Source organism: Schistocerca cancellata, chromosome 1, assembly GCF_023864275.1.
Source record: "Schistocerca cancellata isolate TAMUIC-IGC-003103 chromosome 1, iqSchCanc2.1, whole genome shotgun sequence".
Taxonomy (NCBI): domain Eukaryota; kingdom Metazoa; phylum Arthropoda; class Insecta; order Orthoptera; family Acrididae; genus Schistocerca; species Schistocerca cancellata.
This window is the reverse complement of record NC_064626.1, coordinates 819,144,259-819,167,256: the sequence shown is the minus strand read 5'-3', so window position 1 is coordinate 819,167,256 and position 22,998 is coordinate 819,144,259. Positions and strand designations below refer to the sequence as shown.

At 38.1% G+C, this 22,998-nt stretch overlaps 1 protein-coding gene across 1 annotated transcript in view; it reads left to right on the top strand.

Moving 5' to 3' along the window:
* LOC126188302 (uncharacterized) overlaps positions 1-22,422 on the top strand; it is a 270,067-nt gene extending 247,645 nt beyond the window's left edge. Inside the window, exon 12 of the mRNA XM_049929898.1 lies at positions 18,418-22,422. Coding sequence (XP_049785855.1) covers positions 18,418-18,587 — 170 coding nt within the window. The 3' untranslated portion in view covers positions 18,588-22,422. The remainder of the gene's footprint in view (positions 1-18,417) is intronic.
* The last annotated feature ends 576 nt before the right edge of the window (positions 22,423-22,998 follow it).

Genomic DNA, 22,998 nt, shown 5'->3' with positions numbered 1-22,998 from the left:
AGAAGATAACAGGAGTCTCAAAAGCCAATCTAATTGCAGAGTCTGTGTTTGTGACCTGGTTTATATTAGACTTTCATAAGTGGGGTTAAACGTGTACTGATCACTCGGAACATTATGACTACCTACTTACTAGCCAATATGTCCACCTTTGGCATGGATAACAGAGGTGACACATCACTTCATGAAAGCAATGAGGCCTTAGTAGGTCACTAAAGAGAGTTGGCACCACATCTGCAAACTCAAATTACCCAGTTCCGGTAAATTCCATGGAGGGGCCGATGATCTCTGACACCACTTTCAATCACATCAAAGATATGTTTGATCGGGTTCAGATCTAGTGAGATGAGGGGGCCAGCACATCAATTGGAACTCGTTGCTGGGTTCCGCGAACCACTCCATTACACTCCTGGCCTTGTGACGTGGCACATTATCTTGTTGAACATGGTCATCAAGAAGGGTTGTACGTGGTCTGCAACCAATGTTAGATACTCCTTGGGCATTATCGTGCATTGCATGAGCGCCACTGGACCCATGGATGCCCACATGAATGTTCCCCATAGCATAATGGAGCCATGTATCTGTGCCACAGTACAGATGTCAGCTGTTCCCCTGGAAGACAAAGGATTCACGCCCTCCCATTGGTACGATGAAGAAGGTATCAGAATTCATCAGACCATGCAGTGCTCTGCTTCTGCGCCAGTGTCCAGTGCTGGTGGTCCTGTATCAATTGCAGTTGAGCTGTTGACTTTGGCACATTCATGGGTTTATGGATGCAGAGTCCCATTGTTAGGAGTGTTCAGTGCACTGTGTGTTCAGGCGCACTTATACTCTGCCTAGCCTTAAAGTCTGGTGTCAGTTCTGCTACAGTTCACCACCCTCAAGCCGGGAACCCAAGTAGTTATTTGTGCACTGTAAGCATCTACAGTGGCGGTAACGCAACTGTTTTACCAATCTGCCAAATCTACAAAGTCCGACATCTGTAATGATGGGTAGCCGCCCAACACCATGACATCTGGACATGGTTTTGCCACACATTGAAGACACTCACCATAGCACCACTCCTAACCTAACCTAACCTAACCTAACCTAACCTAGACACCCAAAAAGTCATGCAGTTTCCAAAATGCTCATGTGGAGCCTCCGGACCATCACAATCTGCCATCATTCAGACTCAGATAGCGCGCCTTCCCCATTCTACACATGGACAGCACACTCACTGATACTAAATGCATCATGTGTGTTTCTGACTAGCTGTCATTCCTTGTCATGTGACCCTGCTATTGATAGTAGGTGGGTGGTCATAATGTTCTGCCTGATTGGTGTGTGTGTACATAGCGTCTTGATCTGTGCTTTATGTGGGAGCTTCCTCAGCCCCTCAAGCTGGGTACCCACACAGGTATTCATGTACTGTTAGCGTCTACAGTGGTGTTAACCCAACCATGTACTTAACAGTTGCAGTTTTGCAGATCACCTAATGATGATGGGCAACACTAATTCATTATCTTAAGTGTAGGAATATCTGTACTGACATTCTGTTATGAACTTTGTCAGAAAGTGAGCAAAATGGAACAAATCGTGAACTGCCTCTGCGGAAAGAAAAAACATGTAAAGTGGTTTGTGAAGATATTTAGAAAGCTGCTAAATATTTCAGTCTACAGTGCATTTATTGCTTATCAAGCCATTAGAAAGCAAAGGAAGCTGCGTGTTTAAATTTCAGGCTTTGTGTCATAACAAAATTGTTGGAAACTCATGGGAGGAGACTATGGTATAAGAATTTGTTTCTAAGATCACCTCAGATTGTACTACACAGAAAGTTCATTTTACGGATCAAATATGTTTTAAATGTATTAAAGATCTGTTGTTAACAGATTTTGAAAATTTTATTAATATATAATATAAATACTTTTCCAGAGCAATTTAAAGAAAACACTATATTCCTGGACCATCTGGCCATGTAAACTACTGACAGTAGCCAAGAGATTAGCATGGAAATTACCAGTTTGTAGGGTTAATATTTATCCCATTGACATATTGTAAAGCCTCAGTTAGCCACCTTTCGAGTTCTTTCTAAATATCATGGAAGCCACCACATGGTAAAAATGTCATATATGTACCTAATGTTGCTAATGTGATATGTTGTTGTTGTTGTGGTCTTCAGTCCTGAGACTGGTTTGATGCAGCTCTCCATGCTACTCTATCCTGTGCTAGCTTCTTCATCTCCCAGTATCTACTGCAACCTACATCCTTCTGAATCTGCTTAGTGTATTCATCTCTTGGTCTCCCTCTACGATTTTTACCCTCCACAACGCCCTCCAATGCTAAATTTGTGATCCCTTGATGCCTCAAAACATGTCCTACCAACCGATCCCTTCTTCTAGTCAAGTTGTGCCACAAACTTCTCTTCTCCCCAATCCTATTCAATACCTCCTCATTAGTTACGTGATCTACCCACCTTATTTTCAGCATTCTTCTGTAGCACCACATTTCGAAAGCTTCTATTCTCTTCTTGTCCAAACTAGTTATCGTCCATGTTTCACTTCCATACATGGCTACACTCCATACAAATACTTTCAGAAACGACTTCCTGACACTTAAATCTATACTCGATGTTAACAAATTTCTCTTCTTCAGAAACGCTTTCCTTGCCATTGCCAGTCTACATTTTATATCCTCTCTACTTCGACCATCATCGGTTATTTTACTCCCTAAATAGCAAAACTCCTTTACTACTTTAAGCATCTCATTTCCTAATCTAATTGCCTCTGCATCACCCGACTTAATTCGACTACATTCCATTATCCTCGTTTTGCTTTTGTTGATGTTCATCTTATATCCTCCTTTCAAGACACTGTCCATTCCGTTCAACTGCTGTTCCAAGTCCTTTGCTGTCTCTGACAGAATTACAATGTCATCGGCGAACCTCAAAGTTTTTACTTCTTCTCCATGAATTTTAATACCTACTCCGAATTTTTCTTTTGTTTCCTTTACTGCTTGCTCAATATACAGATTGAATAACATCGGGGAGAGGCTACAACCCTGTCTTACTCCTTTCCCAACCACTGCTTCCCTTTCATGTCCCTCGACTCTTATAACTGCCATCTGGTTTCTGTACAAACTGTAAATAGCCTTTCGCTCCCTGTATTTTACCCCTGCCACCTTCAGAATTTGAAAGAGAGTATTCCAGTCAACATTGTCAAAAGCTTTCTCTAAGTCTACAAATGCTAGAAACGTAGGTTTGTCTTTTCTTAATCTTTCTTCTAAGATAAGTCGTAAGGTCAGTATTGCCTCACGTGTTCCAACATTTCTACGGAATCCAAACTGATCTTCCCCGAGGTCGGCTTCTACCAGTTTTTCCATTCGTCTGTAAAGAATTCGCGTTAGTATTTTGCAGCTGTGACTTATTAAACTGATAGTTCGGTAATTTTCACATCTGTCAACACCTGCTTTCTTTGGGATTGGAATTATTATATTCTTCTTGAAGTCTGAGGGTATTTCGCCTGTCTCATACATCGTGCTCACCAGATGGTAGAGTTTTGTCATGACTGGCTCTCCCGAGGCCATCAGTAGTTCAAATGGAATGTTGTCTACTCCCGGGGCCTTGTTTCGACTCAGGTCTTTCAGTGCTCTGTCAAACTCTTCACGCAGTATCTTATCTCCCATTTCGTCTTCATCTACATCCTCTTCCATTTCCATAATATTGTCCTCAAGTTCATCGCCCTTGTATAAACCCTCTATATACTCCTTCCACCTTTCTGCCTTCCCTTCTTTGCTTAGAACTGGGTTGCCATCTGAGCTCTTGATATTCATACAAGTGGTTCTCTTCTCTCCAAAGGTCTCTTTAATTTTCCTGTAGGCAGTATCTATCTTACCCCTAGTGAGACAAGCCTCTACATCCTTACATTTGTCCTCTAGCCATCCCTGCTTAGCCATTTTGCACTTCCTGTCGATATCTTTTTTGAGACGTCTGTATTCCTTTTTGCCTGCTTCATTTACTGCATTTTTGTATTTTCTCCTTTCATCAATTAAATTCAATATTTCTTCTGTTACCCAAGGATTTCTATTAGCCCTCGTCTTTTTACCTACTTGATCCTCTGCTGCCTTCACTACTTCATCCCTCAGAGCTACCCATTCTTCTTCTACTGTATTTCTTTCCCCCATTCCTGTCAATTGTTCCCTTATGCTCTCCCTGAAACTCTCTACAACCTCTGGTTCTTTCAGTTTATCCAGGTCCCATCTCCTTAAATTCCCACCTTTTTGCAGTTTCTTCAGTTTCAATCTGCAGTTCATAACCAATAGATTGTGGTCAGAATCCACATCTGCCCCAGGAAATGTCTTACAATTTAAAACCTGGTTCCTAAATCTCTGTCTTACCATTATATAATCTATCTGATACCTACTAGTATCTCCAGGATTCTTCCAGGTATACAACCTTCTTTTATGATTCTTGAACCAAGTGTTGGCTATGATTAAGTTATGCTCTGTGCAAAATTCTACAAGGCGGCTTCCTCTTTCATTCCTTCCCCCCAATCCATATTCACCTACTATGTTTCCTTCTCTCCCTTTTCCTACACTCGAATTCCAGTCACCCATGACTATTAAATTTTCGTCTCCTTTCACTACCTGAATAATTTCTTTTATCTCGTCATACATTTCATCTATTTCTTCATCATCTGCAGAGGTAGTTGGCATATAAACTTGTACTACTGTAGTAGGCATGGGCTTTGTGTCTATCTTGGCTACAATAATGCGTTCACTATGCTGTTTGTAGTAGCTAACCCGCACTCCTATTTTTTTATTCATTATTAAACCTACTCCTGCATTACCCCTATTTGATTTTGTATTTATAACCCTGTAATCACCTGACCAAAAGTCTAGTTCCTCCTGCCACCGAACTTCACTAATTCCCACTATATCTAACTTTAACCTATCCATTTCCCTTTTTAAATTTTCTAACCTACCTGCCCGATTAAGGGATCTGACATTCCAGGCTCCGATCCGTAGGACGCCAGTTTTCTTTCTCCTGATAACGACGTCCTCCTGAGTAGTCCCCGCCCGGAGATCCGAATGGGGGACTATTTTACCTCCGGAATATTTTACCCAAGAGGACGCCATCATCATTTAATCATACAGTAGAGCTGCATGTCCTCGGGAAAAATTACGGCTGTAGTTTCCCCTTGCTTTCAGCCGTTCGCAGTACCAGCACAGCAAGGCCGTTTTGGTTAATGTTACAAGGCCAGATCAGTCAATCATCCAGACTGTTGCCCCTGCAACTACTGAAAAGGCTGCTGCCCCTCTTCAGGAACCACATGTTTGTCTGGCCTCTCAACAGATACCCCTCCGTTGTGGTTGCACCTACGGTACGGCCATCTGTATCGCTGAGGCACACAAGCCTCCCCACCAGCGGCAAGGTCCATGGTTCATGGGGGGGAATGTGATATGTAATGAGAACAATTAAATGATGAGAAACCTAACAGTACCATAACAAATGTAGCACACCTGATGAAAAGTGTAAACATTTTTGATACAGTGAACACTGCTTTCTTTTAATGTGAGTTTACAGCAAGAAACCTAGATCAGGAATGATAGAGATAAAGAACATCATTAAATATCATAATAATAATTTAGATCTGCAGTGGGAAAATGCCATCTTCATTGGTATTAGATTAGATTAGATTAGATTTACTTTCATTCCAATTGATCCGTAGTGAGGAGGTCCTCCTGGATGTGGAACATGTCAGGAAAACAACAATACATGACAAATATTTACAACTAAAACAAATAAGCTAATGTACCATTCCACAGGTCCCAAGTGGAATGATCGTCATTTTTTAATGAACACTAAGAGTCATTTTACAAATACTAATGCACTGAATTTAAATTAAAAAAGTTTTTTATTTATTTATAAGGTAATAAACATGTAATACAACTACTGTAATACTTATTTACAATGAACACATTACTGCACTGAAATGGTGCAGAAGTTAGATTATACTTACACACACACACACACACACACACACACACACACACAAACACACACATAATAGTGAGAGATTGGTAGAGATGTGTGGCTGACAATACAGTACATACTTTAAATAATGGATGACATTGTCAGTGATTTTCTTTCAGTCACAGTTGCCCATATTCACACTGGTTTACTAGTTTCGACCATAAGGAACGATAATCTTCAGATCTAAAAATAACACAAAAGGAAACATTAATGACTAACTATTTATATCTAAAAACAAAGATGATGAGACTTACCAAACAAAAGCGCTGGCAGGTCGATAGACACACAAACAAACACAAACAACACACAAAATTCAAGCTTTCGCAACAAATGGTTGCTTCATCAGGAAAGAGGGAAGGAGAGGGAAAGACGAAAGGATGCGGGTTTTAAGGGAGAGGGTAAGGAGTCATTCCAATCCCGGGAGCGGAAAGACTTTGAGTCTTTCAGTCTTTCCGCTCCCGGGATTGGAATGACTCCTTACCCTCTCCCTTAAAACCCGCATCCTTTCGTCTTTCCCTCTCCTTCCTTCTTTCCCGATGAAGCAACCGTTTGTTGCGAAAGCTTGAATTTTGTGTGCATGTTTGTGTTTGTTTGTGTGTCTATCGACCTGCCAGCGCTTTTGTTTGGTAAGTCTCATCATCTTTGTTTTTAGATATATTTTTCCCACGTGGAATGTTTCCCTCTATTATATTCATATGACTAACTATTTATTTAGATGACACATCCAGAAAAATATTTGAAATTAAAGGCATTAAAAATGGGACTACATTTTGAGATTACATGGACTGACTTTGTTTAAAATATAAAATACTCAAAATAGTACTTGATTAAACATGTGTAGTAGAGTGCCACTGTCCTCTCTCTCTCTCTCTCTCTCTCTCTCTCTCTCTCTCTCGCTCTTTCTCTCTCTCTCTTTCTCTTTTAAGAAAAAGAAAGAAAGAAAATCATTCAAAGTTGTTTAATAAAGCAAACAGCACCAAAGAGTACTTTTGTGAGCACATTCCACAGAATCAAGCATTATATTGAACTCACTTTGGACTATGTAAATTCATGTGGTATGAATTATGAGTGGCGGAGGTGCAAGGTGGAAGAGGATGTAAAATCCTGATATGTATACATTCTTAAAATATAATACAGAGCTCTCTAAAAGAGCCAGTGAAAATAATTTGACATTATGAAGCAAAACAGATCATGCTGTTAACATTAATACATGACACATCTGGTTGAAATCTGTGAATAACATTACGTGCAATTTCCACCAGATGGCATCTCAGGAGTGTTGTGCTAGTGTACATAGGGCTCAGTCAGTTTTGCAGTCACACTGCGTGTAAGCTGCTAAGCTTATGTTTTGTCGAATGGCGCTATAATGAAAGAAGTGAGCTGATGCTGACTGGGATTTCTAAGCACACCATCAAATTTCTTGTAATACACTGAATTCTTGACATCACATTGAAGATATTCTTGATGTCACACTGAAGATACGGCATTTCACTGTCTTTTGGGTGATTTCCATGTATTTTAAGCTATTCCGAAATGTTTACAAAAAATCCCTAACATTCCATGTAAAATTTCAATTCCTATTAGTCATACTGAGTGTTTAGGTATGTACTAGAGCACAACACACCCCAAATGCTCTATGGTGGAAAGCCGGCCGCGGTGGTCTAGCGGTTCTGGCGCTGCAGTCCGGAACCACGGGACTGCTACGGTCGCAGGTTCAAATCCTGCCTCGGGCATGGGTGTGTGTGATGTCCTTAGGTTAGTTAGGTTTAAGTAGTTCTAAGTTCTAGGGGACTTATGATCTAAGATGTTGAGTCCCATAGTGCTCAGAGCCATTTGAGCCTCTATGGTGGAAACTGCTTGTATTTGTTTTTTAATACAGTATGTTTTGTTTTATTCACAAAGTCAAACAAGATGTGTCATATATTAATTTTAGTGCTTAATACCATGTCATGTGCTCACAAATGTACTTTTGTGCTGTTACCTTTTTGTACAACTTTTACCATGTTCTTATTTTTGAAGAATATACAGGGTTATTACAAATGATTGAAGCGATTTCACAGCTCTACCATAACTTTATTATTTGAGATATTTTCACAATGCTTTGCAGACACATACAAAAACTCAAAAAGTTTTTTTAGGCATTCACAAATGTTCGATATGTGCCCCTTTAGTGATTCGGCAGACATCAAGCCGATAATCAAGTTCCTCCCACACTCAGCGCAGATGTCCCCATCAATGAGTTTGAAAGCATCATTGATGCGAGCTCGCAGTTCTGGCACGTTTCTTGGTAGAGGAGGTTTAAACACTGAATCTTTCACATAACCCCACAGAAAGAAATCGCATGGGGTTAAGTCGGGAGAGCGTGGAGGCCATGACATGAATTGCTGATCATGATCTCCACCACGACCGATCCATCGGTTTTTCAATCTCCTGTTTAAGAAATGCCGAACATCATGATGGAAGTGCGGTGGAGCACCATCCTGTTGAAAGATGAAGTCGGCGCTGTCGGTCTCCAGTTGTGGCATGAGCCAATTTTCCAGCATGTCCAGATACACGTGTCCTGTAACGTTTTTTTCGCAGAAGAAAAAGGGGCCGTAAACTTTAAACCGTGAGATTGCACAAAACATGTTAACTTTTGGTGAATTGCGAATTTGCTGCACCAATGCGTGAGGATTCTCTACCGCCCAGATTCGCACATTGTGTCTGTTCGCTTCACCATTAAGAAAAAATGTTGCTTCATCACTTAAAACAAGTTTCGCACTGAACGCATCCTCTTCCATGAGCTGTTGCAACCGCGCCGAAAATTCAAAGCGTTTGACTTTGTCATCGGGTGTCAGGGCTTGTAGCAATTGTAAACGGTAAGGCTTCTGCTTTAGCCTTTTCCGTAAGATTTTCCAAACCGTCGGCTGTGGTACGTTTAGCTCCCTGCTTGCTTTATTCGTCAACTTCCGCAGGCTACGCGTGAAACTTGCCCGCACACGTTCAACCGTTTCTTCGCTCACTGCAGGCCGACCCGTTGATTTCCCCTTACAGAGGCATCCAGAAGCTTTAAACTGCGCATACCATCGCCGAATGGAGTTAGCAGTTGGTGGATCTTTGTTTAACTTCGTCCTGAAGTGTCGTTGCACTGTTATGACTGACTGATGTGAGTGCATTTCAAGCACGACATACGCTTTCTCGGCTCCTGTCGCCATTTTGTCTCACTGCGCTCTCGAGCGCTCTGGCGGCAGAAACCTGAAGTGCGGCTTCAGCCGAACAAAACTTTATGAGTTTTTCTACGTATCTGTAGTGTGTCGTGACCATATGTCAATGAATGGAGCTACAGTGAATTTATGAAATCGCTTCAATCATTTGTAATAGCCCTGTATATCTACATCTACATACATACTCCACAAGCCACTATTCAGTGCATGGCAGAGGGTGCTCCATGTACCACTACTAGTCATTTCCTTTCCTGTTCCACTCGCAAGTAGACTGACAAAAAAAACAATTGTCAAAAAGTGTCTACATGAGTCATAATTTTTTGCACCTTATCTTTGTGATCCTTGTGTAAAAAGTACATTGTGGGCAGTAGAATCAATCTGTGTGCTTCTCAATGTCAGGGATGCCTATTTCTGTACCTACCGTACAGGAGTCTGTGTGACATTCAAACAACAGTAAGTTTGTATGCTACTCCTGCATGAATGATTTCTTAAATGTGAAATTTAAAACTTCATCTTTCCTTTTACTGATGTCTATTGCCACTCCAGAGTGGTCGACGAATAACTGGATAGAAGCCTTCGACCCACTTAGTGATTTTACATATGTCCAGAATTTTCTCAGGTTCTTGTCAAGATCTTTTGCTAAGATATGACTGGAAATTGTTGTACACTTCACACATTGATCTTCTTACGGATGCACAAATTCCTATCTTTTGCCCATTTATATGCGCTTTCTTTTTTGAACAAAGAGTGCAAAAGTCTCAGTTTCCTCAGAGTTTTCTGAATTCAATTATTAAATGATGGAGGGTCCTTTCCATGCTTAACCCACTTACTTGGCACATACATCTCCAGAGCCCGATTTAGAAACAGTTTAAACTTAGCCCATAATTCCTCCATGTCCATCATATTGGAGCTAAATGGTATCCATTCATTGTCTAAGCAGGATGCTAACAGCAGCTTATCTACTTTTTCTAGCATAAATACTCTCCTAGTCTTCTTGACTGGTTTATTAACTTCAGTAAACTTAGTCGCTATGATGACATCGTGGTCAATAATCCCTCTCAATGTACTGACATTGTTGATGAGATCAGGCCTGTTTGTAGCTATAAAATCCAAAATAATTCCACTGTTTGTTTGTTACCTAACTAGTTATTCAAGGCAGTTTTTGGAAAATGTGTTCAAAAGTACTTCTTGAGACTTTCTGTCCACACCATTGGAGCGAATCCATAGACATCCCATCTATACTCGGTAGATTAAAGCCATCTCCAACTAATACTGCATGACCTGGGTTTTTCCAAGCTACTGGACATAGACTTTTCGTGAATTATTCTGCAACTATTATGGTGGAAACAGTAAAAACATCTGATAAGTTACTTGAGTTCTCCTAAGCCTGCTACTCGTGTCCAGATAACTTCAACCTTCAACAGTGAGACTTCATATTGATCTCGATAGACACACACACACACACACACACACACACACACACACACACACACACACACACACCCCTCCCCGACAACAATGAGCACTCCCTCTCTTATAACATCTAATCTGTCTTTCCAATTCATGTTCCATGCCTCGCACTACTTTCCTTGAGGACAGGAAGTTAAGGAACTTCAATATGACTGCTTCAACAATTTACTGCTAAAATGTTAACAGTCAAAGTGTCTCTACTTTATATGTCAACTGTTTTCTCTGTCTGCGTATCAGTTTGTGAGTGTTCGTCAGAGGGCCTTAAACTACTGCATAGCTTAAAAAACAAATACTCTGCTACCTGAGTAGCCGCTTCCTTCGTGTAATTCATCCCTGATCTATCAAGGAGATTCAACAGCTCTCCACCCCATAACGCGGGTCCAGAAATCTGCAACTATGACTATCGCAGAATGGTCCTACCCATTGGTTGAGACCCTCCATTCAGATCCAAACGAAAGGACTCCAGTTGACTAAGGGAATGATGCTACAAATTGTGAGCTCTGCTTGCACCCCACAAGCGAGGCAAGCAGTCTTCACCTTCTGCCAACCGCCCATAGGAACTGAAGATGGCCTCAATACTCAAGCGACAGGCACCATTGGTGTCAACATGAACAACAACTTGCAAGCTGCTCTACCATACATCCTCAATAGCCACATGTAGGGTCGTCTCCACATGCAACCCCTGGCAGGACGTACACTGGAATTCTTTCCAGCCGTTGACTTTTTTCCCTAAGGGACTCCATAATATACATTGGAGCTCTTTAGGTGTATTGAATGCTGACAAGGATTCGCTTACAGAATCTGCATCGTCATAACGAAAGTTCTTCAGCAACTTCAAAGTACTTGCTGTAGAAAATAGCAGCTTTTCTCGCATTCTGGCGGACGGCAGTTTAAATCTGCATCTGGGCACTCAGATTTAAGTTTTCCGTGAGTTCTCTAAATCGTCTCAGGCAAATGCTGGGATGGTTCCTTTGAAAGGGCACGGCCGATATCCTTCCCCATCCTTGACAAAATCCAGGTTTGTGCTCGGTCTCTAATGACCTCGATGTCAACGGGACATTAAAGCCAATCTTCCTTCCTTCCTTCCTACCTTCAATCCATGGTTCTTACCTTGACTCCTGAGGCTGAGGTACAGCCTGTAGCTGCTGCTTGTAGCATTGTACACAATAAGGACATTTCCAGAAAACCATTTTCCTCACTGATATCAGCATATTTACATCTGGGAGTTGATGTCAAACTGTCTCTGCCATTCATTGCAATGCATGATCCTTACATGTAGGATGCACTAAGTTTGAATAAACTACATTAAGCGATTTCCCTGCTATCAACATGTATGGAGCTGCATCTGTGTACATCAGTAGGAACCTCTCTTCTTTTACACCATCTGACCATAGTACCTCAAGTCTGATATTAATTAATCTAGCAATCATTGAACATTTGTTGCCTCCAAAGTTTTGCAATAAATTAAACAGAGTTTAGCTGCAGCCTCAGAGTCCAACCTGCCCACAATTAGATTAGCAGTGAAATGGCCTACATCTGTTGCCGCATCAGCAGAACTCCATTGAGGAGATTTGGATTTTTTAAAAATGTGTCAACATATCCAAAACTTCATGAGAGTGGGCTTGTGAGAACTGTTGCAGTTGCAGTATTTCTGTAAGAAATATTAAATTCAGGTACCTGAAGTTTTTTTCAGGGCATGTTCCCTGCAAACAGTGTAAGACAAAATTCTTCGCAAAATTCACTATTAGATGGTGTAGTCTGTCACTGCAACTGTGTAAGTAGAACCTATTTCTTTGAAGAAATCTGTTTTTTATTCTTAATATTTAGAATTATTTATGAATGTTGTTAAATTAGAGAATTCGTCATATGTCCTATACGTTCATTGCAAAGTTTGGGGGAGGAATATTTTACCATCAGTGGTTAAACCACTGTCAGTAGAAATCCATGTTTCCAGCTTTGATGACAATGAAGGTGCAACCAGTGCCATGGTTAACTGAACTGCAAATGATTGTTACACACTGTGAAGCCTTTGAGAACAAGAAAGAAAAGAATTTGAAACAAGTCATTGTTGCTTGCATCAAACTTGTGCAATTTAGCGGGATTGATGACAGTATGAGAAACCCAATAATAAAACTTAAAATATTGTTCTTTTCTTGCTATGTAACAAAAATGTATGGGACCTATGAAAATGTATAATAATTCCTCATTAATATTAGAATATGTAATGTAATACTGTGAAAAACGGGTCTTTCACTGTAATTCGTCGACATTTTAGTTTTTCTTATAACTGTATATAAAGGAACAGGGCTCTAGCCTGCATTGCTGTGACTATTTTTGTTATTGTGGTTGGGTTGTTGTTTTTTTTTTTTTTTCAGGCTGAATACTGGTTTGATGCAGTTCTCCAAGCTACTGTATCCTGTGCAAGCCTTTTCATTTCTGAATAACTTCTAGAACCTACATTTCTCTGAGTCTGCTTACTGTATTCATCACTTGGTCTCTCACTACGATTTTTACTGCCCACAATTACCTCCAGTACTAAATTGATGATTCTTTGATGTCTCAGAATGTCTCCTATCAACTGATCGCTTCTTTTGGTCTAGTTATATCACAAATTTTCTTGTCTCTCCAGTTCCGTTCAGTACCTTCTCATTAGTTACATGACCAACATATCTAATCTAATCTCAATGTTCTTCTATGGCATCCCATTTTGAAAGCTTCTATTCTCTTTTTGCCTTAACTGTTTATTATCCACTTTCTACTTCCATATATGGCAACACTCCATAGAAATACCCTCAAGAAAGACTTGCTAACACTTAAAACTATATGCAATCTTAACAAATTTTTCTTCTTCAGGAACACTTCTTGCCATAGACAGTCTACGTTTTATATCGTCTCTACTTCGACCCTCATCAGTCATTTTGCTGCCGAAATAACAAACCTCATCTTCTACTTCAATTGTCTCCTTTCCTAACCTAATTCCCTCAGCATCACGAGTTAATTCGACTACATTCCAATATCCTCGTTTTGCTTTTGTTGTTGTTTATGTTATATCCTCTCAAGAAACTGTACATTCTGTTCAACTGCTCTTCCAAGTCCTTTGCTGTCTCTGACAGAATTATAAATTCATCAGCAAACCTCAATGTTTTTATACCTTCTCCTTGCAAATTTTTCTTTCATTTTCTTTACTGCTTGCTCAGTATACAGATTGAGCAACATGGGAATAGGCTGCATCCCTTGCTTCTTTTTCGTGTCCCTCGCCTCTTATAACTGCCATCTGGTTTCTTTACAAACTGTAAATAGCCTTTTGCTTCATGTATTTTACCCCTGCAACCTTCAGAATTTGAAAGAGAGTATTCCAGTCAACATTGTCAAAAGTCTACAAATGCTATAAATGTAGGTTTGCCTTTCCTTAACCTATCTTGTAAGATAAGTCATAGGGTCAGTATGCCTCGCGTGTTCCTAAATTTCTACAGAATCAAAACTGATCTTCCCTGGGGTCAGCTTCCACCAGCTTTTCCATTCTTCCGTAAAGAATTCATGTATTTTGCAACCATGACTTATAAAACTTATAGTCTGGAAATTTTCACAGCTGTCAGCACCTGAATTTGTAATTGCAATTCTACATTCTTCTTAAAGTCTGAGAGTGTTTCACCTTTCTCATAGGTCTTGCACACCAGATGGGATAGTTTTGTAATGACTGGCTCTCCCAAGGCTGTCAGTAGTTCTGACAGAATATTGTTTACTCCCGAGGCCTTGTTTCCACTTAGATCTTATCATATTCACATCTCGTCTTCATCTACGTCCACTTCCATTTTTATAATACTGCTTTCAAGTTCATTATCCTTGTCTTGGCCCTCTATATACCCCTTCCACCATTCAACTTTCCCTTCTTTGCTTAGGTTTTCCATGTGAGCTCTTGATATTCGTACAGCTGCTTATCTTTTCCCCAAAGGCCTATTTAATTTTCCTGTAGACAGTTTCTATCTTTCCCCTAGTGAAATATGCTTCTAAATCCTTGTCCTTAGCCATGTTGCACTTTCTGTCAGTCTCATTTTTTAAATGTTTGTATTCCCTTTCTCCTGCTTCATTTGCAGCATTATTAAATTTTGTCCTTTCATTAATTAAATTTTTTTTTTTTTTTTTTTTTTTTTTTTTTTTTTTTTTTTTTTTTTTTTTTTTTTTTGTTATCGAAGGATTTCTATTAGGCTTTGTCTCTTTAACTATTTGATCCTCTGCTGTCTGCACTATTTCGTCTTGTAAAGCTACCCATTCGTCTTTTACTGTATTCCATTTCCCTGCTCCTTCTGAAACTCTAACCAACCTCTGGTTCTTTCAACTTACCAAGTTCTTGTCTCCTTAATTTCCTTCCTTTTTGCAAGTTCTTCAGTTTTAATCTGCAGTTCGCAATGAATAAATTGTGGCCAGAGCCCACATCTGCCCCTGGAATGCCGTAATAATTTTAAAAATGTGGTTCCTAAATCTCTGTCTAGCCGTTATATAATCAATCTGAAACCTTCCAGTCTCCTGGTCTCTTTCATATATATACACCCTTCTTTTATGATTTATCTCACCATACATATGTTCAATGTCTCCATCATCTGAAGAGATTCTTTCAGCCGTTTGCAGTACCAGCACAGCAAGACCATTATGATTGATGTTTCAAGGCCAGATCACTCAATTATCCAGACTGCTCCCCTGGAACTACTGTAAAGACTGCTGCCCCTCTTCAGGAACCACATGTTTGTGTGGTCTCTCAACAGATGCCCTTCTGAGAATGATTTTGGAGTGTGCCTATTGTAAAAAGAGCAATTCTACACAATAATATAGGTAGAAATAACTGTGATCACGAGCACACCATAGTGAAAAACACAACAAAAGAGAACAGATAAGCACAGAAACCATTCACAAAACAATGAAATATATAATGTAAATGACAGCAAACAGATGTTACAGTCACTTCCCAAAATTGTTACACCCTACATTTTTAAAACTTAAGGCAGAAAACTCAACACAAAGAAAAGAAAGATAAACAAGTCAGAAAAATAGCTGTTGAGCAGCTTATACAAGGTAGCCCTCCTGAGAGCTGTCAAGACACTTTTCGGCAGAGTTCTGCAATTTTGTTTTTGTAATATGTAGCTGGAGTCACCCCAGATGAATATTGCTCATCACGTCTTTCGTGTGTTGCCCAGTGCCACAAAAGCCTCAGTATGTTTTCCATTACAAACAAAATTATATTTAAAGGGGAATTTTATATCCCCATTATATTAGGGTAATGTGGTATTTGTTTTATCGATATGTATTAACAGAGACAGTAAAACATGATTAATAACCAGTACCCCAACAGCAACTGAGCAGTGCTGCTGTGTGGTGGTAGCTGTCAGGCCAGGCCAGAAAGGTGCTATCACTACTGGAATACTGCTTATTCTTTGTTTTATACTGCAATTGATTAAAAAAAAATCACACAAGATTTATTAGGAGCTGCTCTATCAAATGGGCAACTCAAGTTTGCTTTAAAAATCGTTTTGTTCATAACAGGAAACAAACCAACACTTTCAATTGACATTGCGCATTGCATAGATGCAAGTATTTCTTAGAGGTGACTCCAGCTACACATTGCAAATATCTGTTAAAAAAAACAGAGAACAACTCTTAGGAGGGAGACACTGTGTAGTTGTAATAATGAGATGTTTTAAAATATGATATAAATAAAAAATTATAAGTGTGAAATGTGACTAGCTGCTCCACAGTTGTTGACCATTTATGGGCATTAGCTTCACACCAACCATCTGATATTAAGAACAAGAATATTCATAAGAAATGAAAAGTAGGAATTGAGCACACAGCAAAAGTAATCCACAAAACTGTGACTGAACAGAAATATGCACCCAGTGAAATGCAATATGAAAAACAGTCTAATGCACAGTAACACTGTGTACACATGCAACTGTAAATACTACCTTGACACACAAGAGGTATGACACTGGATTTCAAAATAACTATTTGTCAATAATGGATGACTGTATTGTTATGTTGTGATAAATTTAATTAAAATGTATCACCTCTGACATGGTAGACGAGCAGTTTGTAGTAATATATTATTCCGATTCACTAGAAATTATGGGGAGTGACTTGTGCTGTAAATTTATTGTGCATACACAAATATGCTGTTGTTAGTGATGCATTCAAAGTAGAACTCTTTGAGTCCACAAATGTCTACATTCATTCCTTGCAGAACTCAAAATATTTCTGCATGTTGTTTTTCTGAGTCTGTGCAAAATCCCTGCCATTTTTGCTTTGTGCTAAAGTCCAAGACATACTTGTATTCAACATCTTGTATGTAACAGCACGAGAGAAGGAAAGTTGCTACTCACCATATAGTGGAGATGCTGAGTTGCGATAGGCACAATAAAAAGATTCACACAATCATAGCTTTCGGCCAGCTAGTTTCAGCTCTCTGAGACTGCAGATGTGTGTGCAAGTTGCGCTTGCATGAGTGTGTGTGTGCGTGAATGTGTGTGTGAATATGTGTCTACTGCTGACAAACGCCTTAATGGCCGAAAGCTATGATTGTGTGAATCTTTTTATTGTGCCTATTGCGACTCAGCATCTCCACTGTATGGTAAGTACCAGCTTTCCTTCTCTCGTATTGTTACATTCCATCCTGGATTTTCCATTGTTCAACATCTTGTATGTGTAATTCCAACATCATGTCCACTGCGGCTGTGCTGATATATTTTGATGAAACATAATACAGCATAAGGACAGTTCAAGAGAGGGGGAAAAAAATCATTCTCTAGTATTCCATGGTAAATGATCCCCAATATTCTGATTGAAATACCTTTCTCAGTGAGTCAAGTGGTAAGGGCAAGCTACAAGTCAGTTGTAGTTTATCTTCAGCATCATGTGCTCACTGTGTTATTTGTTTTGCAAGTTTGTGCAGAGTTTTGCCAAGAAGGGTTGGCTGGACACTGGCAGCACTGCTCCTGCAATTTGTCACTCATGCAATTATTGTATTTGGGCTATAATAATGTAAGCAGTATTGTTGCTTTTGTGTTGTTCTGGTACTTGAGATGGCATGTACAGTCATTGTTACTATGCACTTGATTGTTCATCGTACTTGCATTCCAATGGGTATATTCTGTTCAGTTATGCTTTGCATATAAATCTGGCTAGAAGTGAGCGATTTAGATGATACCGGGAACTACAAACTGTCTTTGTGGAAAAAATATTTAAAAAAATGTGCAAAGTGGCACATGAATGTATTTAGAAGGCAGCTAAATATTCTAGGACACTGTAGCTATTGTTCATCAAGCCATTTAAAAAAGCAGAGGCAGATGCACATTTAAATTCCAATCTTTACCCTGGAACAGAATTGCTAAAAACTGTTGCTTTGAAGGTTTAAAATATCCCTTGACTCATAAATTTTAAGACATTTTAGCCAAGTGCATTCCCATTTCTCCTATCCTCCATTGGCAAATAGTTTGGAAAGTCTTATCTCATTGACTTTTTGGCTGTGTTGTCCAACTGACTCCTTCTTATTTTGCTTTGAGAGTTTTATATTTGTCTTGGCTTGTCTCAATGGTGTGTCAGTGTTCTTACAATGTTGTGGTCCCTGAATCATTTATCCAATAAGCTTAGTTTATATTAATGTATCATGAACACTTGATTTACTTTCAAATTCCATTGGTCAGATTTTTATCTCATTGTTATTGTATTTACATTTTTTCTCCTCAGATATTTTGGCACTGGCAGCCAGCATTCAAGAGTTAAGCATTGCTTCCAAGAAAGCTCGTACTGGTATGTGGTGTGCCCTAGAAACAACACTTCTTAGCCAGAGCGAGAAAAGTGATGAGGCTCTGCAAGATACAGATAATAATCCACCAAATACCGATATGAAGAAGTAATATAAAGTTTGTCTACACTGCTTTAATCAGTCTGATTTTGTATCTGGATATGATTCTTTTTGAAGTCTGTTCTAAGTTATGTAATTATTTATTAATGTGCACAGTCTACAAACAATCTTTTCATGGTTTCTTTTAAACTGTATAATCTTAAATACTCCTGACAGCCAAGGAAAGTCACTGTCAGAATATATAATTTTAAGTAAATTTGCAGTAGCATTTGTTCTACTGTGTTGTCATAATGCACTTTTAATGTAGTGACACACAGTTTTCCTTGAATTTTTGATGTAATTGTCTTCTATTGCCTATTGTGGCTGTCAGTGTAAACCTTTCCTTATTATTCTGTCATAAGTGTGACAGACTGCACAAGAGTGTACATTGCAAGAAAGTTAAGTTTTTTTTTTGTTATCATTCAACTGTTGATCTACACATGTATATATTCTATGTGTATATCATTCTCAAAATGACATAAGTACTTTGGGTAACTAGTCAACTGTGGTAGTTTATAAAAGCATGAAATGCTTGAACATTCGCAATACTGAACTGCCCGGCAGTAGGTGTAAGTAGTTGTTGTATGGTCACTTTTTATTATTTTTGTCCTGTGCTAAAATTTATCAGTAAGACGTAGACCCACTCAAAATCCAACATAGGAGTATATATTGTACATGTATTATCTATTGGTACTATTGAAAGGCCAAAACCTTTAAAGCATTTCAAAAAGTGTGCATTGGATGACTGAGTACTTACTTATTGCCGGGCAGACTTTTAGAGAAGTTTTTGACTGTATAGAGCGCTGTATCAAAATGTGAAAGAGAAATGGCTCTTAGATTGAAATAAGTGTTTTGATGGAAAATGTTTCTTTTTACCAAAGTGTGTAGCTCTCTGGATTCATAGTTTTCCATTAACTGCAGTTTCGTATAGTGTTTTCTCGTAGAATACATGCTGTTTTAAAACTGGTGGTATTGAAGTGGCAGCAGTGGCAGAGAAATCAGGGAATTCACAGTGGTTGACTGATTTGATGTGATCTGTTTCCTTTAAGAAGAATAACAAAGTAATACTACTAATGATTATTGTAATAATGCTTTGTCTATGAATATTTTACGAATGCACTTTTTGCTGTGGTAGCTTCTGCAGTCATATTGCTGAAAGACTGAATCTCCCATTTACAACTTTGCATTATCATATAAAATTACAAAACTGCAGCCCATTCTGTGATTAATGTTTTCATGTGAAGGTAACTGACAGTTATAGTACAGTTTGATGACTAAATGTCCATATCTTTTCTTTATAAAAAGTATTTTGCATTTGATTTATTATTGCATATTTAGACAATCACTTGAACAGAATGGTAATGCAGAAAGTATATGTTTAGCACAAAAAAGTTTCTGTGTTAATTTATGTGCTCAATATATTTGTCTTGCCAGTGATTTCCTAAGAAACAAACTTGTCAATTTATAACCAATGGTGCAGTTTCTGTGTGTAATTATATAAATATAAACATATACATATAATATATATATATATATTTCTGTAGACCAAGCCAGGGATGTTGCACTTCAGTATTATGCATTAAGGAATAATCTTCACTCTTGCACTTCATGCATTGGAGGACACTTCATAGAAAGGCTGAGAAAAAGTTACATGCATCATTCAATTTTTCCATTCATTTTTGGTGCTTCTCTCAGACATTGCTAACTTTCTGAACTGTGATATATTTAAAATGCCAATAATGATTCACTTTAAAAGTGTAAATCTTTTGTCATTCACTTCACAATACCAAAATTATGTATCTCAGTATGTATAGATGGAAATTAGATGTGAATAAGCTAGAGGACAATCCTAATATAATGCATGTGATAAACTATGACTTAATGAGACCAAACTTACCAGACAATTTAGAGTAGCAAAAGTGTATTTTTTTTAAGAAGTGCATGTATGCTTCTTGTCTTTGTAAGGTGTATTTTAACATTGTTTTAAATATTCTTTCAGATGTTTTATATGTATTACTTCATATAGCCTTGTTATTACTGCACCATATCAATTTCAAATACAGGTATAAGCTTTGCAGTAAAGAGGAGAAAAGAAATGAGTCAAAATTGTAATAAACTTTGTAACAATGTCTTGTTATTCTAAAACAGGTGATCTGTTAGAAGACTTAGTGATTGCCTCTGCCTTCTCTCGTAGCTATTTCCGAGACACTATTGTATACTTTTAACTTTCAGATTTGTTTCAAGTGAACCATTGGGCATGGCAGTGATTTTATTTTATGATTATTTATAAGATTTTAAATGAAGAAGCTTGCCTGACTTATGTGAAAATAATTTTAAAGCAATGTCAGAACATAATAAATTTAATATAGTGTGTTATACATCAGTCAAAGATCCTGGCCTGAAACATTATACTCTATTTTTGCGGCCTTTTTCTTTTGTAAAGCAGGCCTACTAATTTTTGAAGGTTACGCATGTAACCTTACATGTTGAACACTGCATTTTGAAAACACACTCATGAAGTTAAACATTATGTAATATGTGCGAATTAATCAATGTTTAACTCCAGTAGTCTCTCACTTTTTATTTTTATTTTTCCTGAGGTGCTTCCAGTTATATATGTAATGCTATTTTTGGCCTAACTTGTTTATGTTGTTAACACTTAATCAGTATTCTTTATGTATTTTATACACATAAAAATGTACAAAGCTAACATTAAATTTTTTTTTGTTGTGTAGTGATGATTTTCCAAGTGCCACTGCTTGTTACGTTAGTGTATTGTTTGTTTCCTCCGCCTCCATGACCAAAGGTTCAAGTTGCAAATGCTTGCAATAGTATTTAAAGAAAGAAATGAGTGTAATATTCAGTTAATGAAGTTATTTTTGTCAGCAGTTTTATAAAAATGACCTCCAAATGTTAAATGTGCCAGTCCCCTTTTTGCAAAACTAGTGGAATTTGGTTTTTGATATTAAGCATAAAGGCAAATTTTGTGATCATTCCTTTGTATAGTGGGTATAGATGTGCTATTATATTTTTAACAAGCAACCTTCCATGGGATTCCATAGTTCACTACACTTCAAATAGTTTTGATCGACTAGATCTAATCCTTGTGTTAATGTACCTCAGATTGGGAATAGAGGATGAAAAATCCAGTTTTATAATATTCGTCCATAATCTCTGTGTAATTAAGAGAGTAATTTTTTTTAATGTTGATGCTAAGATGTCCCCTTTTTTGTAATATATAGTTACCGTATCATTTATATAAATGCTGTCGTTCCATGGTAATCTTTCATTTGTTTGACTCTTAGGAGTGTTTTCTTCACTGACTTACGGTTGTGATTAATTATTGAGAAATATGGTAGTGGTGCCAAGCTTATTGTATCTGAATAATAGCAAGTTTAGAGCATTCAGAATGTTTTGGAGCTTGCTAAAAACTTGAATAGAATTTCCTATTGATGTTGAAACTGCCATTAGGCTAAGTTCATTGTGCCTCCTCTAGAAACATACACTGTGTATTTTGTTGAAATCTTAATGTCGGTGTGCAGTTGTATGTGTTTGGGTACTCATTGATACGCTTGTCTAAATCCTCCCACATTGTCCATGAATCCTTTTCGTGATGTGTTACATATTCCCTTCTGCACTCGCACAATCTCATTACCTTACAGTTATTTAAATACTAATTAAATGGGCTGTGGTAGTTTAATATATTAAATGTGGGTGATAACACAATTTCTAGGAGAGTATTTGATTCACAGATATTGAATAAGATATTTTAGATTAGTAATGAATGAGTAGATTAGTGCCATGTTGTTTTGGGCTGGACCAGTAGTTAGTAAGAGGTGCTCATGTTACTTAAAGCTGTAAATGCGTAACAGTAGGTAACATAGGTAGTGATGTGATTACTACAGTAAATGTTGTCTTGCTGCATCAATGTAATTGATGAATAATATTTGCTACTGGTCACTTTCTAATATTCTAACTGAAGACTCTACTGTTTCACGGTGTCTTTACTTCAGGTGTGTTAATGAAAATTTGGGTTTTATGAGACATATTGATATCATTATATGATGTGTAATGCTGTTGTTTACATGTTTCTTGCATATCTGTATTAAAGGTACTGTGGCACTTGTTGGTGACAATACATGTACTGGAACTGTAGTGTTGTTAGTTGATTGTTGTTTGTTGTTAAATGGGATAAAGCGTAATATAAACCTGATTTTTAAAAGATATACTGGATGACATTCTAATGTTTATTTTTTGTGTTTAATTTATTGTTTATTTATTTTACTAAAACCTCCTGAACATATCAGGGTTTCAAGAGCTTGTAACCTTAGAATTCTTGCATTTCCAAAAAGAATAAATAATGTTGGCAGATATGCTAGTATGCAGGATTAATCTGCTTGAATCTTTTGTGTGTGTAGAATACT